The 18,837-nt window shown below is 42.0% G+C and overlaps 1 protein-coding gene across 1 annotated transcript in view; it reads right to left on the bottom strand.

Annotated features, from left to right (window-relative positions):
- timp2a (TIMP metallopeptidase inhibitor 2a) overlaps positions 1 to 16,764 on the bottom strand; it is a 31,576-nt gene extending 14,812 nt beyond the window's left edge. Inside the window, exons 1-3 of the mRNA XM_085171157.1 lie at positions 16,342 to 16,764; positions 6,965 to 7,065; positions 6,772 to 6,880 (exon numbers count right to left, since the gene is read on the bottom strand). Of these exons, the coding sequence (XP_085027283.1) occupies positions 6,772 to 6,880; positions 6,965 to 7,065; positions 16,342 to 16,471 (340 nt within the window). The 5' untranslated portion in view covers positions 16,472 to 16,764. The remainder of the gene's footprint in view (positions 1 to 6,771; positions 6,881 to 6,964; positions 7,066 to 16,341) is intronic.
- Positions 16,765 to 18,837: the final 2,073 nt, after the last annotated feature.

Genomic DNA, 18,837 nt, shown 5'->3' with positions numbered 1-18,837 from the left:
ATATGAGAGTGAACATCTACACTGACTCAGCGTATGCATTCGGAGCAGCGCACGTGGAGCTGCCTCAATGGAAAAGAGCAGGATTCAGAACAGCAACCAACGCACCTATTTGCCACAAGAAGGAAATGGAGGAACTGGAGGAGGCCTTGGCCGATCCAAGAGAAGTGAGTATCATAAAATGCAAAGGGCACTCACAAGGAACCAGCATGGTGGCAAAAGGAAACCAGAAAGCGGACGAAGCCGCAAAGGAGGCAGCAGGTTACAAAGGACGGAGACAAATGATACAGGTAATTGCAGAAGAGGAAGGGCCAATTAACCAAACGGAGGAGGTCAAACAGACCCAGGAGGAGGCATCCCCAGAGGAAAAGGGGGTGTGGAAAAATAAGGGAGCCTGGCAGGATGGAGGCTTGTGGAGGGGGCCAGACGGGCGTCCCGTGCTAACAGACGAAATGGCGAAACAGAAGGTGAGCGAGGCCCACGGGCTTGGACACGTCGGAATAGCACAGATGGAGAGGAATCTGTGTCACTGGTGGCACCCTAACCTCAGAGAAATGATAAGGGAGAAGGCCAAAAGGTGTCTAATCTGTGGAGCACACAATCCCAAGCCAGCGATCAAACCAGAATTGGGTAAGTTCCGGATGCCTGAGAGGCCGGGAGAGGAGATTGTCATTGATTTCACTGATATGATTGATTCAGGCCCTGGTGGTCTTCGTTATTTGTTGGTGTGTGTAGATGTACTGACCGGCTGGCCAGAGGCATGGGCGACTAAAAAGGAAGATGCGAGGACCGTGATCAAATGTTTAATAAATCATTATATTCCTCGACATGGGTTCCCTAAACGGATCCGATCAGATAATGGAACCCACTTTAAAAATCAAGATTTGGCAAAGGTGGAAAAAATGTTGGGAGTTCAGCACAAATTTGGAACAGTGTATCATCCTCAATCCCAAGGGAAAGTAGAAAGGATGAATTTAAATTTGAAAAACAAATTAGCTAAAATCTGCGCGCAAACAGGGCTCAATTGGGTTGCGGCCCTGCCGGTCGCATTGATGACCATAAGATGTTCTGTTAATCAGTCCACAGGTTTCACGCCATACGAGCTGCAGACTGGGAGACAGTTTCCGGCACCTTGGACGGTGGGCCCGGTCGAACAGGGCACGAGAGGGAACAGGTCTCACGCAGACTATTGGAACGAGTTAAAGGCGCTTGTGTCCAGCTTCACAAAGCAGGTGGCTTGTGAAAAACCCCCAGGAGAAGGAGAGGTCCCAGACGCGAGAGTAGTGTGGCTGAAGGTCATCAAACGCAAGTGGAAGGAACCTCGTTGGACTGGTCCATACGAGGTGTTTGCCCGGACGGCGAAAGCGGTTCAACTGAAAGGGAAAGGCGACAACTGGTACCACTGGTCGCAGTGTGCACCGGCACACGACAGCTGGGTGGAAAAAATTGCAACTCCACCCAACACAGGTGAAAAACAGAGGCAGAATAAACCCTCACACCTGTGCAACGGGCCGACCGGTAGTCTATCTGGGAGGCCGAAGAACGAAGACCAGCTTAGGAGGAAGTCACCGCGACAGCAAAAGGGAGCGGTATCAAATTGAAGATTTCACATAAAGGCTTTGATAAGAAGAGTTTTGAACTTGTATGTAAAAAAAAAAAAAAAAAAAAAGACAAAAATAACAAAAAACAAGTCATACATGATACAATGCCATTACAACAATCAGAAACCTGTGATGAGAGAGAAGTTACAAAAATTAACAAAATGTTACTTCGTTTGATGTTAATTATGTTATTAATCACCGCTATATGTTTTTTGGTTTATTTGTTGCAGACCGGCCCACGCAGACTGTCTGAGCACGGAGGTCATTCCAGCCCAGCCCCACTCGATATACCACTCAGTGAACTCAAGTCGCGGGCGAGAATGAAGCGCGAAATCTCTGGTAAAAAGGATGAGTGTCTCAGCACTTATGGTGGTTTAGAATTAGATTATGTTAACGGCTCCACAACCTCTTTTACGTTTGATTTGTGTGATGTTTTTAACTGTAAGGGCGCGAGCGGCAATTGGCGAGGATACAATGTGTGGATCTGCTGGGATTACTCAGTGAGTACACACTGCGAAAGGGGAAATCGGCCTTATGACGGGTGGTGTAGGAATTGGAATCAGGTAAAGGGTTATACTGGGGAAAATTGGGAACCGTCAGAATTAGGACCAGGACATGAGCTTAAACTTCAAAGGGATTACAGTCCATCTAAAAATCTGTTAACTTTGTCATTGGGGAATTGGCAGCGGGAAAAACCTGTATATTTAGTTGTGGGTGTGGAAACTGCAGGAACTGATCCAAAAAGATTAATTAAAGTTAATTTCTTAGGAAAACATAACATAGTACAGTCAGTTAGAAAAGAAACAGAAACACACGTGACTTTCAATCCAATCAACTCTGTTACTTCTTTTACAGGCCAAAAAGGAAGCGGGTCGTCGGAGGCGGTGCCAGAGGAACAGGAACCAAACGGTAGACGGGTCCTGTCGGTGGACTACAGCACATTAAAACCTCGAGATTTGATTGAACGCGCCACCGGGTTCAGTGACAGCAACATCTGGCTGGACTGGATGGCTCAAAATGCGAGAGAACAAAAATTGTCTAATTGTGTAGCTTGTGCTTCCGCTAGACCGCGTTTGTTCACAGAGCCGGCGCCACTGCATCCAGAAGATCAGTGGGGCTATAATTGCATGTTGCGAATGACGAGAGAAGTGGTGAATAGTGGGAATTGCACTGTTTTGTCCAGTTTATTTCCCCCTATCCACAAATACACCCAAGTAGGACCGTTTATGCCTAGAAAGGATAATTATACGTGTTTTAAGTTCTCCACCGATAAAGTAAAGTATAATTTGGGAGAAATTGATCCCAGTTGGTGTTCTGTTACACACCTGGGGAGGACCACAAATAATGTAAGTGATGCGACTACATTGATTGGAACCTGGGCCAGAAGCGGGCTGTATTATTATTGCGGCCATAAGACTCTTTTGGTTCGTGTTCCTCTGGGAAGCGTGGGGACGTGCGCGATGGTGAGACTAGGAGCGCCACTTATGCTAATTGGAAATCAGGTAAAAGCGACCCCACAGCGCAACACACGCACATTGGCAGCCAGACGAAAGAGACACATTTTGCTAAAAACACAAATTGATGGAACACATGTTTATGACCCTAGAATGAATTCACCAACCTGGATCGACTCCATTGGAGTGCCCAGGGGGGTTCCAAGTGAATATAAACTTGCTGATCAAATAGCAGCCGGTTTTGAAAATCTTCCAATAATCTCTGCTTTCTTTCCAGTGACCCCAAACAAGAACGTAGATAGGATTAATTATGTTCATTATAATGTGCTGAGACTCTCTAACCTGACCAGAGACGGGATGGAGGGGTTAGCGGAGCAGGTGGGTCCCACCTCATTAATGGGTGTGCAAAATAGGATGGCCCTTGATATGCTATTAGCAGAAAAAGGGGGCGTTTGTGCCATGTTTGGAGATCAGTGCTGCACCTTCATTCCAAACAACACCGCTCCGGACGGCTCAGTGACTCGGGCTCTTGAGGGCTTAAAGAGCCTGTCTGAAACGATGCATGATCACTCAGGAGTTGACAATCCGCTGGAGGGCTGGATGGACTCGGTGTTCGGACGGTGGAAAGGGCTTGTGCTTTCGGTCATGCTTACTTTGTCTATTTCGGTGGGTATTTTTGTTATTTGTGGGTGTTGTTTTATTCCTTGTGCCAGAGCATTGTTGGAGAAAGTGATCACAAGGGCAGTGGACCCTGGAGTTGTGACTCCCATGTCCATGATGCCACTGATGCACGTAGAACAGGCTGTGTAGATCAAGAATTGATATAACATTTGGTGTTGTGACCTCTGGATTCTCCTAGAGGTCAACAGAGGGAATTGTCGGGTGAAAAGGGGTGTTTTATTTCATTTTTAGCAGAATCATCATCATTATATCAGAATCATTTAATAACCATTGCATTAAACATTGATTGAAGTTATTGACATTACATTTAACCTTTGAATTACAGTGATTGTTATAACCTGGTGTTAATCTTTTATTTACAGGTGTCAGAATAATTATATGATCTCTCTTTGCAGGTGTAAACATGATCACCTTACACATATGGCAGTTTGTTGCTTATTATAGAGTTGTGCCCGAGTTAATAAAGGTCAAAAACTTCAGTCAGCGCTATGACTGGCTGATCCATGGTGTGAGATGACTTTGGGCCCAGGAGGTTGCACGCGCTTACATAACACTGATATTATGTGATTCTTTGTGATTTTTATTCAGTTATATCTTTTTAACTAAACTTTGCTTTGTTTATTTGTCTCTTTTGATTCTATGTTGATGTACTTTTTTAACATGTTCAAAATAAAGATTCAATCAATCAATTTATTAAGTTTTTAAGTAATGGTAGTTCATTAAACCAACATGCAGTTAATATTGTATCCCTGACTCAGCGTAATATACAGGTCAACTTGATCATTTGGAAAACCTTGCAGCTGTAATGTTGTGTCTCCGTAGGGGACAGTTGGCTCCGAGGAGAGGCGCTGGAGCCAGTGTCTGTCCTCGAGACGAAGAGAATGTTTTTCTTGATGTGTCTAAAGTTGTCAATATTGACTGTATTGTATTATCTGTACGCATGAGGGGGCGTTCTAATACCCTGATTTCTATAAAACAATGAGTGTGTGGAGTTTGTATTGAGATCTGATGCTGTCTGATGTATGGTGTCCATCTCCCACGCGTGTGTTCATTAAATCATCGTTTGACTTGACCCGGCCGGACCAGTGTGGTTATTTTGGGTTTTCCTCCTGTATCCCTCCTCAATATTTGAATCCGTAACAGTCAGAACCGGTGCCATCATGGCACCGGATACCGGTACCCATCCCTACTCATGTGTCATAAGAAATATACAAAGAAATGAAAAATTAATCTTATTAATAAAGAAGATAATCTTCGTGACTCATCTACTAAGATTTTTTTTGCTTCTGTGTTCCGAGTACTGCAACGGACTAAAGATCTACTAGTAACTAACAGACAATAACGCGGGTAATGAGCTAATCTAATCAAAACTGGAAATCAGCAGCTCATATTCCCATATGCGTCTGCTCTGTTTAGCAATGACTGCAAACACAGAATCAAAGCCATCCATGCTGTCTTTTATCTGCCTGCTTATTTAAAGAGCATTAAAGTATAACACATTATTTAACTGTAAAATATTGTTTCATTCAAACAAAACTTAAAATTATGTTCTAGACTCCTTTTTTGTCCAGTATCATTAACTATTTAAATATTAACTCTTTAAATATTTCCAATTTTATTCTGCTTCTCCAGGGCTGGGGTCTAACCTGGGCTCTTCCTTTGTTGGGACGTCCCCGGTATACACTTCACCCAGGAGGGATCCTTGTCATCCTGACCCACCTCAGCTGACTCCTTTCGATGTGGAGGAGTAGCGGTTCAACTCTGAGCCCCTCCCGAATTACTGAACTTCTCACTCTATATCTAAGCAAGCGGTTGGCCAGTCCCAAAGTGAGAATCATACTAAGCTAAACCAACTAAGGCCTCTGTCAGAAAGGCCTAGAGACTGGTCATTGATCCACTAGGGAAAAGTATGCATTTCCCAACCAGTTTCTGAGTGGTTACAAACCAGAAACTGTGACTCTTTAAAGTAAAAGTTGCACCTTTTGAAATGTGTTGGGTAAAATATTTAGGCAGATTTTATTCCATGCAAACTGGGAACAACTGTACTAATCTCCCAGCAACAAAAGCAATCACAAGGGCCTTTGTGGTGGAGCACCCTCTTGCTGGAGCAGGAGGAGACTAGGTATGGAAACCAATTTTTATCTGGAACTGGGAGTACACTGGCTTGTGGCCCCACTGTGGATGGGTTAACTCTAAATATTGTCATCTAATGCCCAGCTATGTTTTGGATTTCTACTATCTCTACAGAAGTTAGAGGTCAGAAGCCTCTAACTTCTGACCCTTTAGCAGCAGAATAAGCAGTTTATCAACTTGTCGCTAACACTGTTTGTCTGTTGTTTGGGCAGTGGGTTTCACAGCTTTTCCTCTAAAGACAAGCAGCTGCCTGCTGTGGCTGACAACGGTGCTATTGAGACACTGACGCCAAAGCCAAACTGTAAAGCTGTGGTCAGAAAGGTAAACAATTGGCTGAAATTTGTTGCTCTGAGTTTAGAAGGTTTGTTCACCACTTCAAGCTACTCTGTTGACTTTAGGGCAGTCACGTGATGTGCTGTTAGTGTTAAATAATGACTACAGCTGGTTTCAGTTTACAAATTTTGAAAAATGACGCAGATGTTATGCAGATGTAAACAGTCACTAAGGCATAAAATACCTCAGGAGCTTAAGCTGTACCACAACAGACAAGGTCCCTCCCAGTCTCCACGGGATTTAGCCAGCAGAGTATCATTACCTATAATAACATAAACAGCTGCTCCACCAACATGCAAAATTGCCCACTACTCTTTATCCGATCTCAGGTTTGTCTGCCCGGCTGTTTGCACCTGCAGGACCATATCTGATTATCTGTTTGCATGTTCTGTGCTGTGCTTCTCTCTGTCTGTGCATTCTTTCACTTTTTGTTTTATATAATGACGTATAGTTTGTATACATCATTATACCTATCCCTCCGACAACAGCAGCTTGTTTTCCACAAGCTAGTTGAGATTATCAAATTTCATTTGCAGTATTATTTCCGGGAGACAGGGGATATTCACACAAACCTGAGATCAGATACTCCTTCTTGCCGGTGGCATCAAGGGTGACGCCGCAAACGGCGGACACGGGAGCAGTGAAGACAGATTCGATGTCCTGGGTAGGTCCCTTGAACATCTGAAAATAAAACACAGTGCACAGGGTATTAAAAGCGGACTCAATGTCAAACCTTTTTGGCTAAAACAGTGAGGATATTCTTACCTTGATCTGTTTGACCTCATACTGGATCCTCTTGATGGGGTTCCCATAGATGTCGTTCCCAGAATCCACTTCTCTCTCTCCCACCACCTTTGCTCGAATCACTGGTTGGAAAACACAGAAACACGGCGTCAGAGGCTGCAGGAATTCATCGTATTTACTCACTGAAGCTTTCATTATTGTCTTTCATACCAATGAACAAAAGAGTAGAAACAAAAAAAGTCAATGATTCCCACTAAAAAGGATAAAAAGGGAAACCTGCTAATGTTTGTTGGGTAACGGCTAAAACTTTGGATGCAGGCCCCATAAGCCCCATACTGTAATTGGTGTTGGTCTGCATGTCCACCAATTAGGTCAAAAAGTAAATGAATGAAACTAACTCCCTCCTAATTAAGTTAAAGTAACTCACAAATGAAGCAAAAGGTTAAACAAAAGGTTAACAACTATGTTACAAAATATCAGTTTCTTTTAATCAAAGCTGAAATTTACGAGTTTGTATACAAACAAATGCATTTCGACAGGAATCACCCCATCACTGATTTAGCAACTGTAAACCATCTGTAACTTAAAAGGGACCTACTATGCTTCTACTTATTTTCAGTTTTACATACACTGTTACATGGCGTTAAACATGGCCAAAGTTTCGAATAACGAGAACAGTTCATGTACAAATAATGTCTGTGATCAATGTTCACACGTCAGCCTGCTCTAAACACACAGTTTAGCATAGTTTTTTCTACTTGTAGTTCTGTGTGATGTCACTGAGAGCAGACATCCCTAATATGCTGATGTGCTGAGGTGTGTTGATCAAATCTTCTACTTGTGAGGAATAGCTGCCTGGACAAAGAGGCTTAAAGGGAGGCATAAAGGGGTGACCCTAAAGGACACGATTAAATTCAGTTGTAGTATATACAGCGTCAAATCACAACAACGGTTTCCTCAAAGTACTTTATGCTGTAAGGTAAAGACTACAATAATACAGAGAAAATGCTAACAATCCCAACACCTTATCAGTGTGCAGCTGGTGAGAGTGAGAGTGTACCCAGTACACAGGAAATAATGACATAACCCTATAATAAATACATTTGTTTCCAGAGTTATAAATGTGAGGCTTATGAATACTGATATCTCAACCTTAATAGTACAGTATACATTATAAATTGGCTAATCCATCATAAATTTATTATGTCTTTTGTAGGACTGTGCGATATGACCAAAATCTCATATCCCGATATAAGAATTCTATCGTCCCGATAACGATACAAATCACAAAAATGTAACATTTTCTGTAAATTCTGTGAATCTCGGGCAGCTCGACTTGCGGGAAGTGTTTCCTGCTGCGCGTCATGTAGCTGGAGTCGAGTGTTTTAACAGACATAAGTTGTAAAGGCCGCCGTTTTCTTTGTGAGTATTTATTACACGGCGTGCTGCGGGGAAAAGCCTGTTCTAACGTTTGAGTCTAAGGTTTATTTTTTAGCATCTGGCGGCTCTTTTTTACTTCTCATCCGTAAATAACCTGCTCTTTCACGTGATTCAGTTTATTTTGAAAAGTCTCAACAGGATCTTGAGCTTTATTGTGAAAGGTTTATGTGGAACATAAACACGTGGACACGCAATGGTTTTACCGTCGTTGTTGCTAACCACAACGCATAAAAACAGGCGCTTGTCCATCTGTAGTGTGGTTATATTAAATATAAGATAAAGAGAGAACTTTAAGAAATTAATATAGCCACTACAGTGACCATCAAAACGATGAAAAAGTATTGCTGTAAACAGTTTATTTTGCGACACCACAAAACAAACGATAGCGTAAAATGAAACGATAAACGTTTTTATATCGTCATCCGATATATATCGTTATATCGAACAACCCTAGTCTTTTGTTTTTTCCCCGCAGCATTTCATCCAATTTTTCTGCTTGTTATTACAAATGAACAAAAGTGAAACCCATAATTACGTTAACTCCCATACAATGTAACACTGCATAATGGCTATGTTCAAAATCTGGCCCTATTTATTATAAAATGCACTACATTTATAATAAATAAGTCCAGATACATGACAGTCATTTTACTTGAGTCACAAAAATTCGTCACTGGTCTCAAAAAACAAAACAAAACAAAACAAAGCAGCTGGAAATGTTCACCGCTTACAAAATTAGAGGCCAAAATCAGCATTGCACAGCTCTGATAATGGTAAACAGTAAATGGCCTGTATTTGTATAGCTCTTTACTTAGTCCCTAAGGACTCCAAAGCGCTTTACACGTTCAGTCATCCACCCATTCACACACTGGTGATGGCCTCTGACCACTACCAATAGGCAACGGGTGAAGTGTCTTGCCCAAGGACACAACGACAGAGACTGTCCGAGCCGGGGCTCGAACCGGCAACCTTCCGATTACAAGACGAACTGCCAACTCTTAAGCCACGATCACCCCGCCATCATCATTGACGATGATGAATGACGAATGATGATGAGTGTTTAGTAATGGGTAGCCACTATATTCTGAGAAATGAACGAGTTAAAAGCATTTCTGAACATACAGCAGTATGCACAAGTATACTATTATCGTATTTTTTAAATGTATTTTATTCTTTTTTTTTGCCCTTTACTTTCTGGATACAGAAAGTAAAGGGCAGGTACTTTGTTTGTACCTGCCAAGGACTGACTAATAAATAACTGAGCAACACAATCAGCTGCCTCTCTAGAGAGTGTCTCATCCCGTGGATGAACTTCACTGTTTTGCTCTGCAGCAGAGAATCTTACTTTTCCACCTACTGCAGTGACAAATGATGCAGTTGAAGAAAAAAGCATTCAGAGTGAAGACATCAATGACCTTGTCAGCTTGCTGGTGATAAAATACTGTTAGGTAGGTTAGGAGCGACTAGACTTTCAAAATAACAGTTGCTAGCAAATCATTTTTGGATGGTGTTCTCTCAGACAGACAAAAAAAAAGAAAGAATTGAAATAACTCTGGTACATACCTCTGTTACCCGCCTAAGTAGGGTCTATGTGTGGAAAACACTGCTTATGACTCCACATTGCAGGCTAAAAAAAAGCCCAAACCACCCATCGAGCTGCCTTAAAGTCTCATCCAAACACCACAACAAAATGAATTTTAGCATCTAAAGTGGTCCAGTCAATGAAAACCCAACCAGAAGTCGCCATCAGCCAACATTAGAGGAGGGCCAGACACATGACTTGGCGTGCAGTACAAACCTTCCTGCTTCAAAACATGACCAAGGAAACCATCACAGGACAAGAGCTGAGGATTAAGAATACAACTTGAAAGCTGATATACTGAGAAGGACTTGGCCAGAGGTTTGTTTCTCACCATGCGTGTGTGTTTGTGCGCGCGTGTGTGTATTTTAACGGCCTGACTGACTTCAAGCTTCAACTATGCTTAGGGCATTTATTCAGAATGGAAAATATGAGCAATACAGGGGGGAAAAAAAACATAAAGTAAGCAGGAACATAGGACACACACACATCTATAAACACACATACAGTCGACTGCTGCTGCTCTTACACCCTCGGGTTCAGTTTATGGCTTAGAGCAGATACAAATATGGAGGTTCACAGCTCCCAGAGTTAATAGTGTCTCTCTTTCTTTCTCCTTCTTTTTTAGTCTTACTAAACATGCTACTAAACTCTGTACAGAACAATCATTTAGTCTAAAAAATGTCCAGAAAGTGAAAATGATACAATGATAACACGTGATGTAAATTATTGTTAAATCCATCTCATTATTAATTCAGTTAGTAATTCAGCGGCCAGCCAAAATAATACCTGCCCTCTTTAAATAAACATGTACACATGTCCAAAATAACACTGCGTTTCCTATAAACACTTCTCCCCATAGCAACCGGTGGTTGTCAACCAATCTTTAGCCTTTTGTGACTCGTGTTGAAATAATTCATACTGAAAAAAACTACATATATAAAAAGTTCACTGGTAAAGACAGAGACTAAAAGCAGAGTTAAGGAGCCTTTACAATGGTTTCTCGTATGAAAAAGTCGTGGCAACAACACATGTGGGCTGTTTGTTTTTTGGGTGTCTGTGAATCATTATAAAATTTTAAAATATTTTATCTATACCTCTACTAATAAAAAAGTATTACACTGTTTTAAAATTGGATTAGATTTAAATACATTTAGTCCTCACATCATGAGAACTGCCTGCATGTAATGCAGCTTTTTTTCCTCACCTACTACATATCATTCAGATCATGCAGTGTGTCTGTATCGTTAAGGCTGCACTTTACCGTTTGACTAACTATTTCAGGCTGTTTGTTAATGTGTAAATGTAACACTAGGCTGACGAAATACATCTGCCAATTTAACCATCATAGTTAAGATGTAGTTAAGCTCTCAAATGTCCAACATTCATCCATATTTAGTCCTCAGAGCGAGTTGATTTAGGCTCAGATGGCCGTTGGGCTTGCAGTACATTGGTAAAAATCCTGAAGAAGATGATGAAGAAATCGTTGCAAAACAGCCTCCTCAGCTTACAGATGGACATTTGGACCATTTTCTTAATCTCAACAACACTTTAATTGGACCTGACTGCTAATTTTGAACTGACACCATGTTTACATGAAAGCAGTGTATTACTTCGCAATGTGAGGCTGTTCTTAAAGCACACTTAGATTGATATGAAGATAATATGATCACCTTGCTTGGTATATAGCCTGAAAATGTAGGCTGTTATCTTCATATTACGCCTCTTAATGAGGACCAGATTTGATCTGAATATTAGATTTAAAGGGTGATATAAACTAATTGCTGTTATTATTACGGCTATTGTTGTGTTTACATGTTTTTTTATATTGTCTCTATGTGGCAATAAAGGTTTTAGTAACAAAGTAACAAGAAAAACCTAAAGGCTAAATTACAGAACAGGTTTTAATTTACCAGGATTAACAAAGAAGAAGATGAAAGGTTTAAGAACAAATCTTCTTCAGAAGAATGAATCTGTTTTTTTAATCAGCACCATGAGCACAAACATACTGCTTTTTAAGGGTTTTTTTTTTTTTTTTTTGTAGAGAAACCAAGTTCCCCAGAATCAAACCCCCACATTTTGGTTGCACTTTGATGGTTATGCAAATGTTCAGCTGCAGCAGCCAGAGCACACATAAACACACACACACACAGCAGTATACCTGTTTGGCACTCGCTCCTGCATTCCTCCCAGTTTTTCCGCTCTCATTTCCTGACCTCATTCTGAGCCACAAACTAATGAGCAAAGAATCAGCAGCAGGACACAATACTGAGAGGAAATTACCCTGTTATTCACAACAGATTGCTGTTATGGGAGCTTATCTGTCTCCCTCAGTGTTGCAGACATGTTTACTTCTCAGTTAGTTTCTCCCCTTCAATAAAGCCAGAGCGGATCATCCTGTGCAGTCTAAACAGTGTGTTGCAGAGGCGGCAGACTACTCAGCACGATGCTAAAACAGCATGACGCCCACGAGCCTGCAGGCAGTAGTTTCACCGCAGGTTGATCCAAAAGTCATCCGATCAGCAGCACTCAATCAGCAGCCATAAACCACCAACTGACCCACATTTCAAGCGGTCCCCTACCGTCAGAGCGGGACGACACATAATGACTTCTACATACATATTAGTTGCACTACGCAATGTTTTCCATGCAAACCCCCATATGAATGCACACACCACATCCTAAGTGCCCCCCGATTCGTTCCACTGCATGACTGTCCATTTCTTTTTTCATACGCCAGTGACCACCAAATCATCCCTGACTCTCTTGGTGTGGTTTGTTCAGCTCCAGGCTTATGTGAGCCTTCTGTTTAACCTGTCATTTGAACAGAGACAAACCGCCCTCAAACACAATTCAGCCGGCACCTCTGGTTACACCTGCATGAAGACCTGAAGGCTCTGGTTTACCCTGACACAGTTACCGGAGCTGACATGACGGTGATCGAGTCAGCATGAAAAGGATGAGCTGGGGTGGAGGTGGGTTGCAAAGCAGCTTGCAGGGAAAGAAGTAATTGTTCGTCCAAACACCCCACCTTATATTGGATTTGCCAATGAAATGCATAGAAGTGGATCAGCTGAAGATGAAATCAGAGAGCCAAGCTTGACTTGACCTGCCTGAAGTAACAATTTGCAAACGCATTGAAACGTGGTGAACTCCTCAGCGCTTTTGCCATTAAATCCTAATTGTTTCAGCATGCAACATATGATGTATGTGCTGAACCAACACTGTACACCTCTCCAGGTGAGCCTGAAGCTATTTATTAGTGTTTCCTCCCCCACAGGCTGCAGAAGCCTTTGCAAAATCCTCCTCTTGATTTTCTTCTTAGCTCTATAGTTTTGTGACGATGAAACCTCTGCTTAACATCACAGACTGTTGAAACAGGGTTTTAAAGATAATCCAAACATGCTTTTAGAAGAAAAAGTAAATAACAGAAATACTACTGTTGTCCCTCAGAACACTTTTTGTTCACGAAAGGGACAAAGAAGAATGGAAAGCTTATGGGAAAAAACGGTATAAACCATCCAAATCCAGGTACTTAAGGTTGGTTTGGAAAACTCATAAAAGGCCTTTACTTTTCCGAGCTGATCTCCAGTACCTGGATTTGGATGTTTTATTCAGTTTTTGGGTCAAGAGCTTTCCATTTTTCTTTGGCAACTGATGTGTTTGGTAAAAGCATCTTGCACAGCTCAGACAGCTCCGTTGCTATCGTGAAAAATGAAGAAATACAGTTAGAACAATTACACCTTTTTGTCCAGCAAAAGCACCTAAGACAGAAACAGTTACATCAGGTACTGTGAACACTCCAAAAATGAGACATTTGACTTTTTTTTTTATTAGGTTTGCAATCATAGCAGCAAAATGTGGTTCAGGCTGACATCTGCCTTGTTTTAGCGATTATCAGCTAATCAGTAAATCAGAAGATATTTATGAAAGGCTCTGGCTGGAGTTCATCTTTCGTGCACATCGATGTCACATTAGCTACATATTTAGAATAGGTGTGGTGAAGATAAACCAACTTAGTCACTTTACAGCAAATATTTCTTTGTTTCCCTGTCGCTACAGGCAAAAGACGTAAGGAAAAACAAACCATCTGTACCAGCTTTATTTTACACATCACTGTTTTCCACAATCGGTGCTCATTTTTACTTCATTTGAAATTTTTGACATTATTACGTCTGTATTGATAGTTTAACTGTAGAGTTTTTATGCTATACTTTATGCATTTTTTTGTCTTTGAATCTTTTACATTTTTGGAGTGTTAATAATTGTTATCAAGGCTGTATAAACAACCATATTATAGGACTTTTGTCATTTAATTTTTTAGCCCAAGTTTCTTATTTACTATCCTCCAAAGGAGTGCCATTATATTTTTTTTAGTGACATGTGTTGGGGACGTTTCTGTATTTCCATGAAAGGACGTGTACACGTGCTATCATCCACACCATGTCCACTGCTGAGATCGGTGACTCTGATCTCTCAGACCGCTGACCAGAGTGAGCTAAACTGGGAAAGGGTGAGGGAAGTTCCCCTTTATGGGCAACGGATTTATATGAAAAGAGGATGTTTGTCGCGTTTGTGTGTGTGTGTGATTGTACCGTGGGTGCATGACACTGCACGATTTTTATGGCTTGTGGTCTGACCTAGAGTATCACTTTGACTGGAAAACAGAAGATGACACACACAAACACACAGCTGGTTCCCGCCTATGTGGTTTGTGTATCAACAAGCAAGGAGTGGGATCCCATTCCACCAAAACAAATCCCAATTGTCAGACCGCGCAACTTTTGACAATGTCACTTTGTTGCTGCCTACATGCACATTTCAGCCAACTCTCATCCGACACTCCCCGCCCTTCACAAGCCCTCAAAACCCATTCCACCCCCTTCTTCACCTCTTCCTCTGCAGTGTTTCATCTAGATGTTTCTAGGCTGGACAGTGACATCGACCATTGTTGCCGTTTGCGTGCATCCTCCCCCAGCTGCGACAAAAGCTTTCCTGACTCACAGATGCTTTAAAAAAGACAAACAATTGGAACACCTTGCCTCTGAGACATCCTGTCTGCAAGACCTGCCAACTCAGCAAGAGATTGAGTCACACCTCAAAATAGAGCTGTCATTTTGCAATAAGGAATTACAAGGATGCACATCTTACCAGCATAGACTCAAAAGTAAAATGCAAGATGAAAAAAAACAAAACATCTTCAGCTTTCTCGTTCTCATTCATACCATGCATATTTTAACTTGCACTGTGACTTTTATTGTTTTTCCCCTCTAAACACACCCTGAACTGACAGCCAGATGTCATCCGAGCCAGTGTGTCTGTGTGTGTCAGTCTACCGTGCATGGCGGCAGGCCTTGCACGGTGTCTATCTGGGGTGTGAAAGAGTGTGTACAAGTGTGTGTCCGTACACTGCATCGGAGCAAAGTTGGGAAAACCCCAGAAACATTCCTGTAATTCCTCTCAGCACCACCCCATGCAGGAAGAAACTGGACAGGAATGGAAATTTAAAAAGGAAAAAAAAAAGAAAAAAAAAAAAGAAGTGAGGGAGGAAAGCTCGTGGTGTGACATATTCTGCGGTTGAGATTCAATCCCCCCCCCCCACCACACACACACACAAACCCGTTAAATTTCTCCCTCACTTTCCCCATCCCTTGTCCTCTCTTCAGCTCGCTCCCTCCTTGTCTCTTTTCCCTCTCTGGTGCCACGTTGCCCTGCAAAATGCAGGCGACGCCGCTTCGTCCCGAGGCTGCTGAGGGTGAAGCTCGGTAAGCAAACACTCCCAGAGCCAAGGCTTTGGGTTCACACAGATGATCTCAAACTGCTTCCAGTCTCTTAGCTCTCACGCTAACAGAGTGGAGGTACACCCTTTGAGTTTGTATAAAGTGGATTTTGGGGGAGATTTAAACCAAAGTTCATTAAGGTCATCATTAACTTATCAATAAGTGTCACAAATGCACTCCTAACTCCTCACAGTGTTGCAGAGCAGAACATTATGGGGATCTGACCTGAGTGTGTTTCTATTTTTAAAAATAATAATTCTGAAAGAAGACATTTTGGACGTCTAACATTATCAACATGGCATGGCAAAAAATATGACAATGTGATCTGTAAGTGTAGAGCCGAATGTAGTGCAAACTGTCTGGGCCATGGCCTTGAGGAGCAACACCCCTACCACCACCACCACCAGCAGCACCTTCAGGTTTTCCAGGGTTTCCAGCAGCTTAGTTGAGTCCATTCAACCGTGGCCAGAGGATGGGCTAGTTAGCTGTGCAGGAGCCTGGCTCACTGCACGAGAGGCCGGGTAAACATAAACAACAACAACAACAACATAAACAACAACAACAACAGCAGCAGCAGCAGACACCGCGGCTGGACTCACCTACGTCGGCGTTGCAGAACGCCTGTTGCGGATGTACCGGAGCGCAGCTGCACGCTTCCGCGAGCTCCTCCGCCCGCCACAGGACCAGCAGCGCGAGCGTGCAAAGGATGCCGTTAACGGAAAACGGCATCGTGGTAAACACTGATGGCGATGTTTTTCAGCTCCTGCGTGGATGTTGTGCTCTGCGCAGATGCGTTGCAGTGTGGCTCCAGCGGCAGCGTCCCCTCTCCGTCGTTTTCCTAACGACACACACGTCAACGACAACGCACGGGCGCGCGCTCAGCTCCAGGTAAAAAGGTGAAGTTACACGGTGCGTTTGGTGCCCTCCGGATTTCCCCCGACTTTCCGTTTTCTGCAGCTGTCTGTCTGTCTGGACTGTTTTTGTTTCAAGGCGTTTTATAAAGCTGGCCGTGCGACTCCTCCCCCAGTGCATGGTGGTCCTGCAGAGGGCGCTGAGTGCTCAGTCGGACCCACCGGACATTTGGATTTTTTTCTTAAAGAGGGTCCCAAAGGAAATTTGAAAAATATTGCCCCTGCGCCCTCATAATACACGGTATTGGTTGAAAAGTGAGCCTGCACTCGAGTGTAAAGCTGAAAATTTGTTGCAACAAGTATTTAGACAGAAAGAAAAATATATAAAATCATTAAACTTATATTACTGGATACAAGGTTGTGATAGTTCACACAAACTAATCTAAAAATCTAAAAGTGACATGAAAAAAAAGGTTTTACTTAAGTAGAGCTTATCAATTCCAAAAAGATAAAATTAAAAAAAGGTTTGGGTGCTGTGGAAAATATGTGTAATCTCACAAACTCATATTTTATGCACATAGGATTACAGAAAACATATCAAATGTCTCATGGAAAGTAGTAGCTCATTTTGACTCCGTTGGCAGTTGCCAATAAAAGGCTTAAAAACTAAGTGGGATTAAGAGGAAACTGTTGGAGGAATGCTTTGCAACTAATTAGGGTTGTTGGCAACAGGTCTATAACATGACTGGGTATTTAAAAAAAAAGCTTTACAGAGAGTTTCTCAGAATTAGAGGTGGACAGATGTTCACTGTTCTTCAAAAAACAAAATGTGGAGCACGTTCAGAATAATGCTCCTCAGTGCAAAATTGTGAAGACTTTAAATATCTCCTGATGGGCTCGGGAACAGATGCAGGTTGGAGTCCTCACAAAGCTCATTTTAAATGGACTAAAGTGAAGTAGAAAACTGTTAATATTATTTCTGGTTTGTTAATAATGCTCAGATCAAAAATCTGCATCTCTGATGGTATGGGGGTACATTAGTGCCCATGGAACTGGCATCTTACACATCTGGAAAGGCATCATCAGTGCTGAAAGGCTTATACAGATTTAAGAGTAACATATCCAGTTCCAGGGAAAGCTTTCCATCTTTCAGTGTGACAACGCTAAAATTCATACTGCAGCCATAACAACAGCACAACTTCATAGTAGAAGAGTCAGAGAGCTGAACTTTACTGTCTCATTTTAAACGTGTGGTGTTTTCTTTGTTCTGTTGTGAATAAAATATGGACTTATGAGTTTTTACAAACAGTATTTTGTTTTTATTTACATTTTACTGAGCGTCCCAAATTTTTGTAATAATAATTTTTGTAATAATTTTACTCTTTAGTCACAAAGATCATTTTAGTCTTTGTGATTTTCAAACACAAACTAAACTGAAACAAATACACTGATTCTGTAAACTAAGGAGCTATGGAGGAGTCAGGCAGGAGAAAAGGGGAAAACCACAGAGAAGATTTATGGATGTAGTGAAGAAGGACGTGCACAGTGTTACAGACGAGTGACAGGGTGAGATGGAGGCTTACGATCCACTGCAGCGACACCTAAAGGGAGCAGCCGCAAGAAGAAGTCTGTTTATCTTTGCACTCCTTGATCCTCTCTTTGCTTTCCCACCAACTCAATTGGCTCCCTTCCCTGAGGCCCAAATCTACACCCTCTTCCTCCCCACTTTCAATCTGCCTGCCACATTAAGTGCTTTAAACCAGCTGTTTTAAACAAGCTAGTCTTAAGTGAAAGTGGATTATTAAGCCTTCCTTAAATAAAACACGTAAAGGTGCAGAATCTGTTTTTCGTCTGATATGGAGGAAAAGCTGCAGGCTCACAGAAAGAAGTCCCAAGTGATTATTTCAGGACTGTCACAATGGAGCTGTTACTGTTTAATTTTTAATGTTACAGAGCAAGACAGTCAAAAAACGATTTTGAGATGTGGGAGCATTTTGGAAGTTTTACTATAAGTGCCTAAATGAAAATGAAGTGAAACAGGTAGATATTCAAAAAAGGGATGGACATGGCCTCAGCTCAATGTGACAGCAGTATCAGTCACTGCAGATGCTGAAGGGTGAGGATTGGTGCTTTTCTATTCAGCTGCCTAACTCTTTATTTATCAGCGCTCCATTGAAATTTGTGTTTGAGAGAAAATGCAAATGATTCCTGAAAGATGAGATTATTTTGTAATTTTAGAGCCAA

The sequence above is a fragment of the Neolamprologus multifasciatus genome, chromosome 8, assembly GCF_963576455.1.
Source record: "Neolamprologus multifasciatus chromosome 8, fNeoMul1.2, whole genome shotgun sequence".
Classification (NCBI taxonomy): Eukaryota; Metazoa; Chordata; class Actinopteri; order Cichliformes; family Cichlidae; genus Neolamprologus; species Neolamprologus multifasciatus.
Note: the sequence above shows the minus strand (reverse complement) of the source record. Positions and strands in the feature narration are given on the sequence as shown.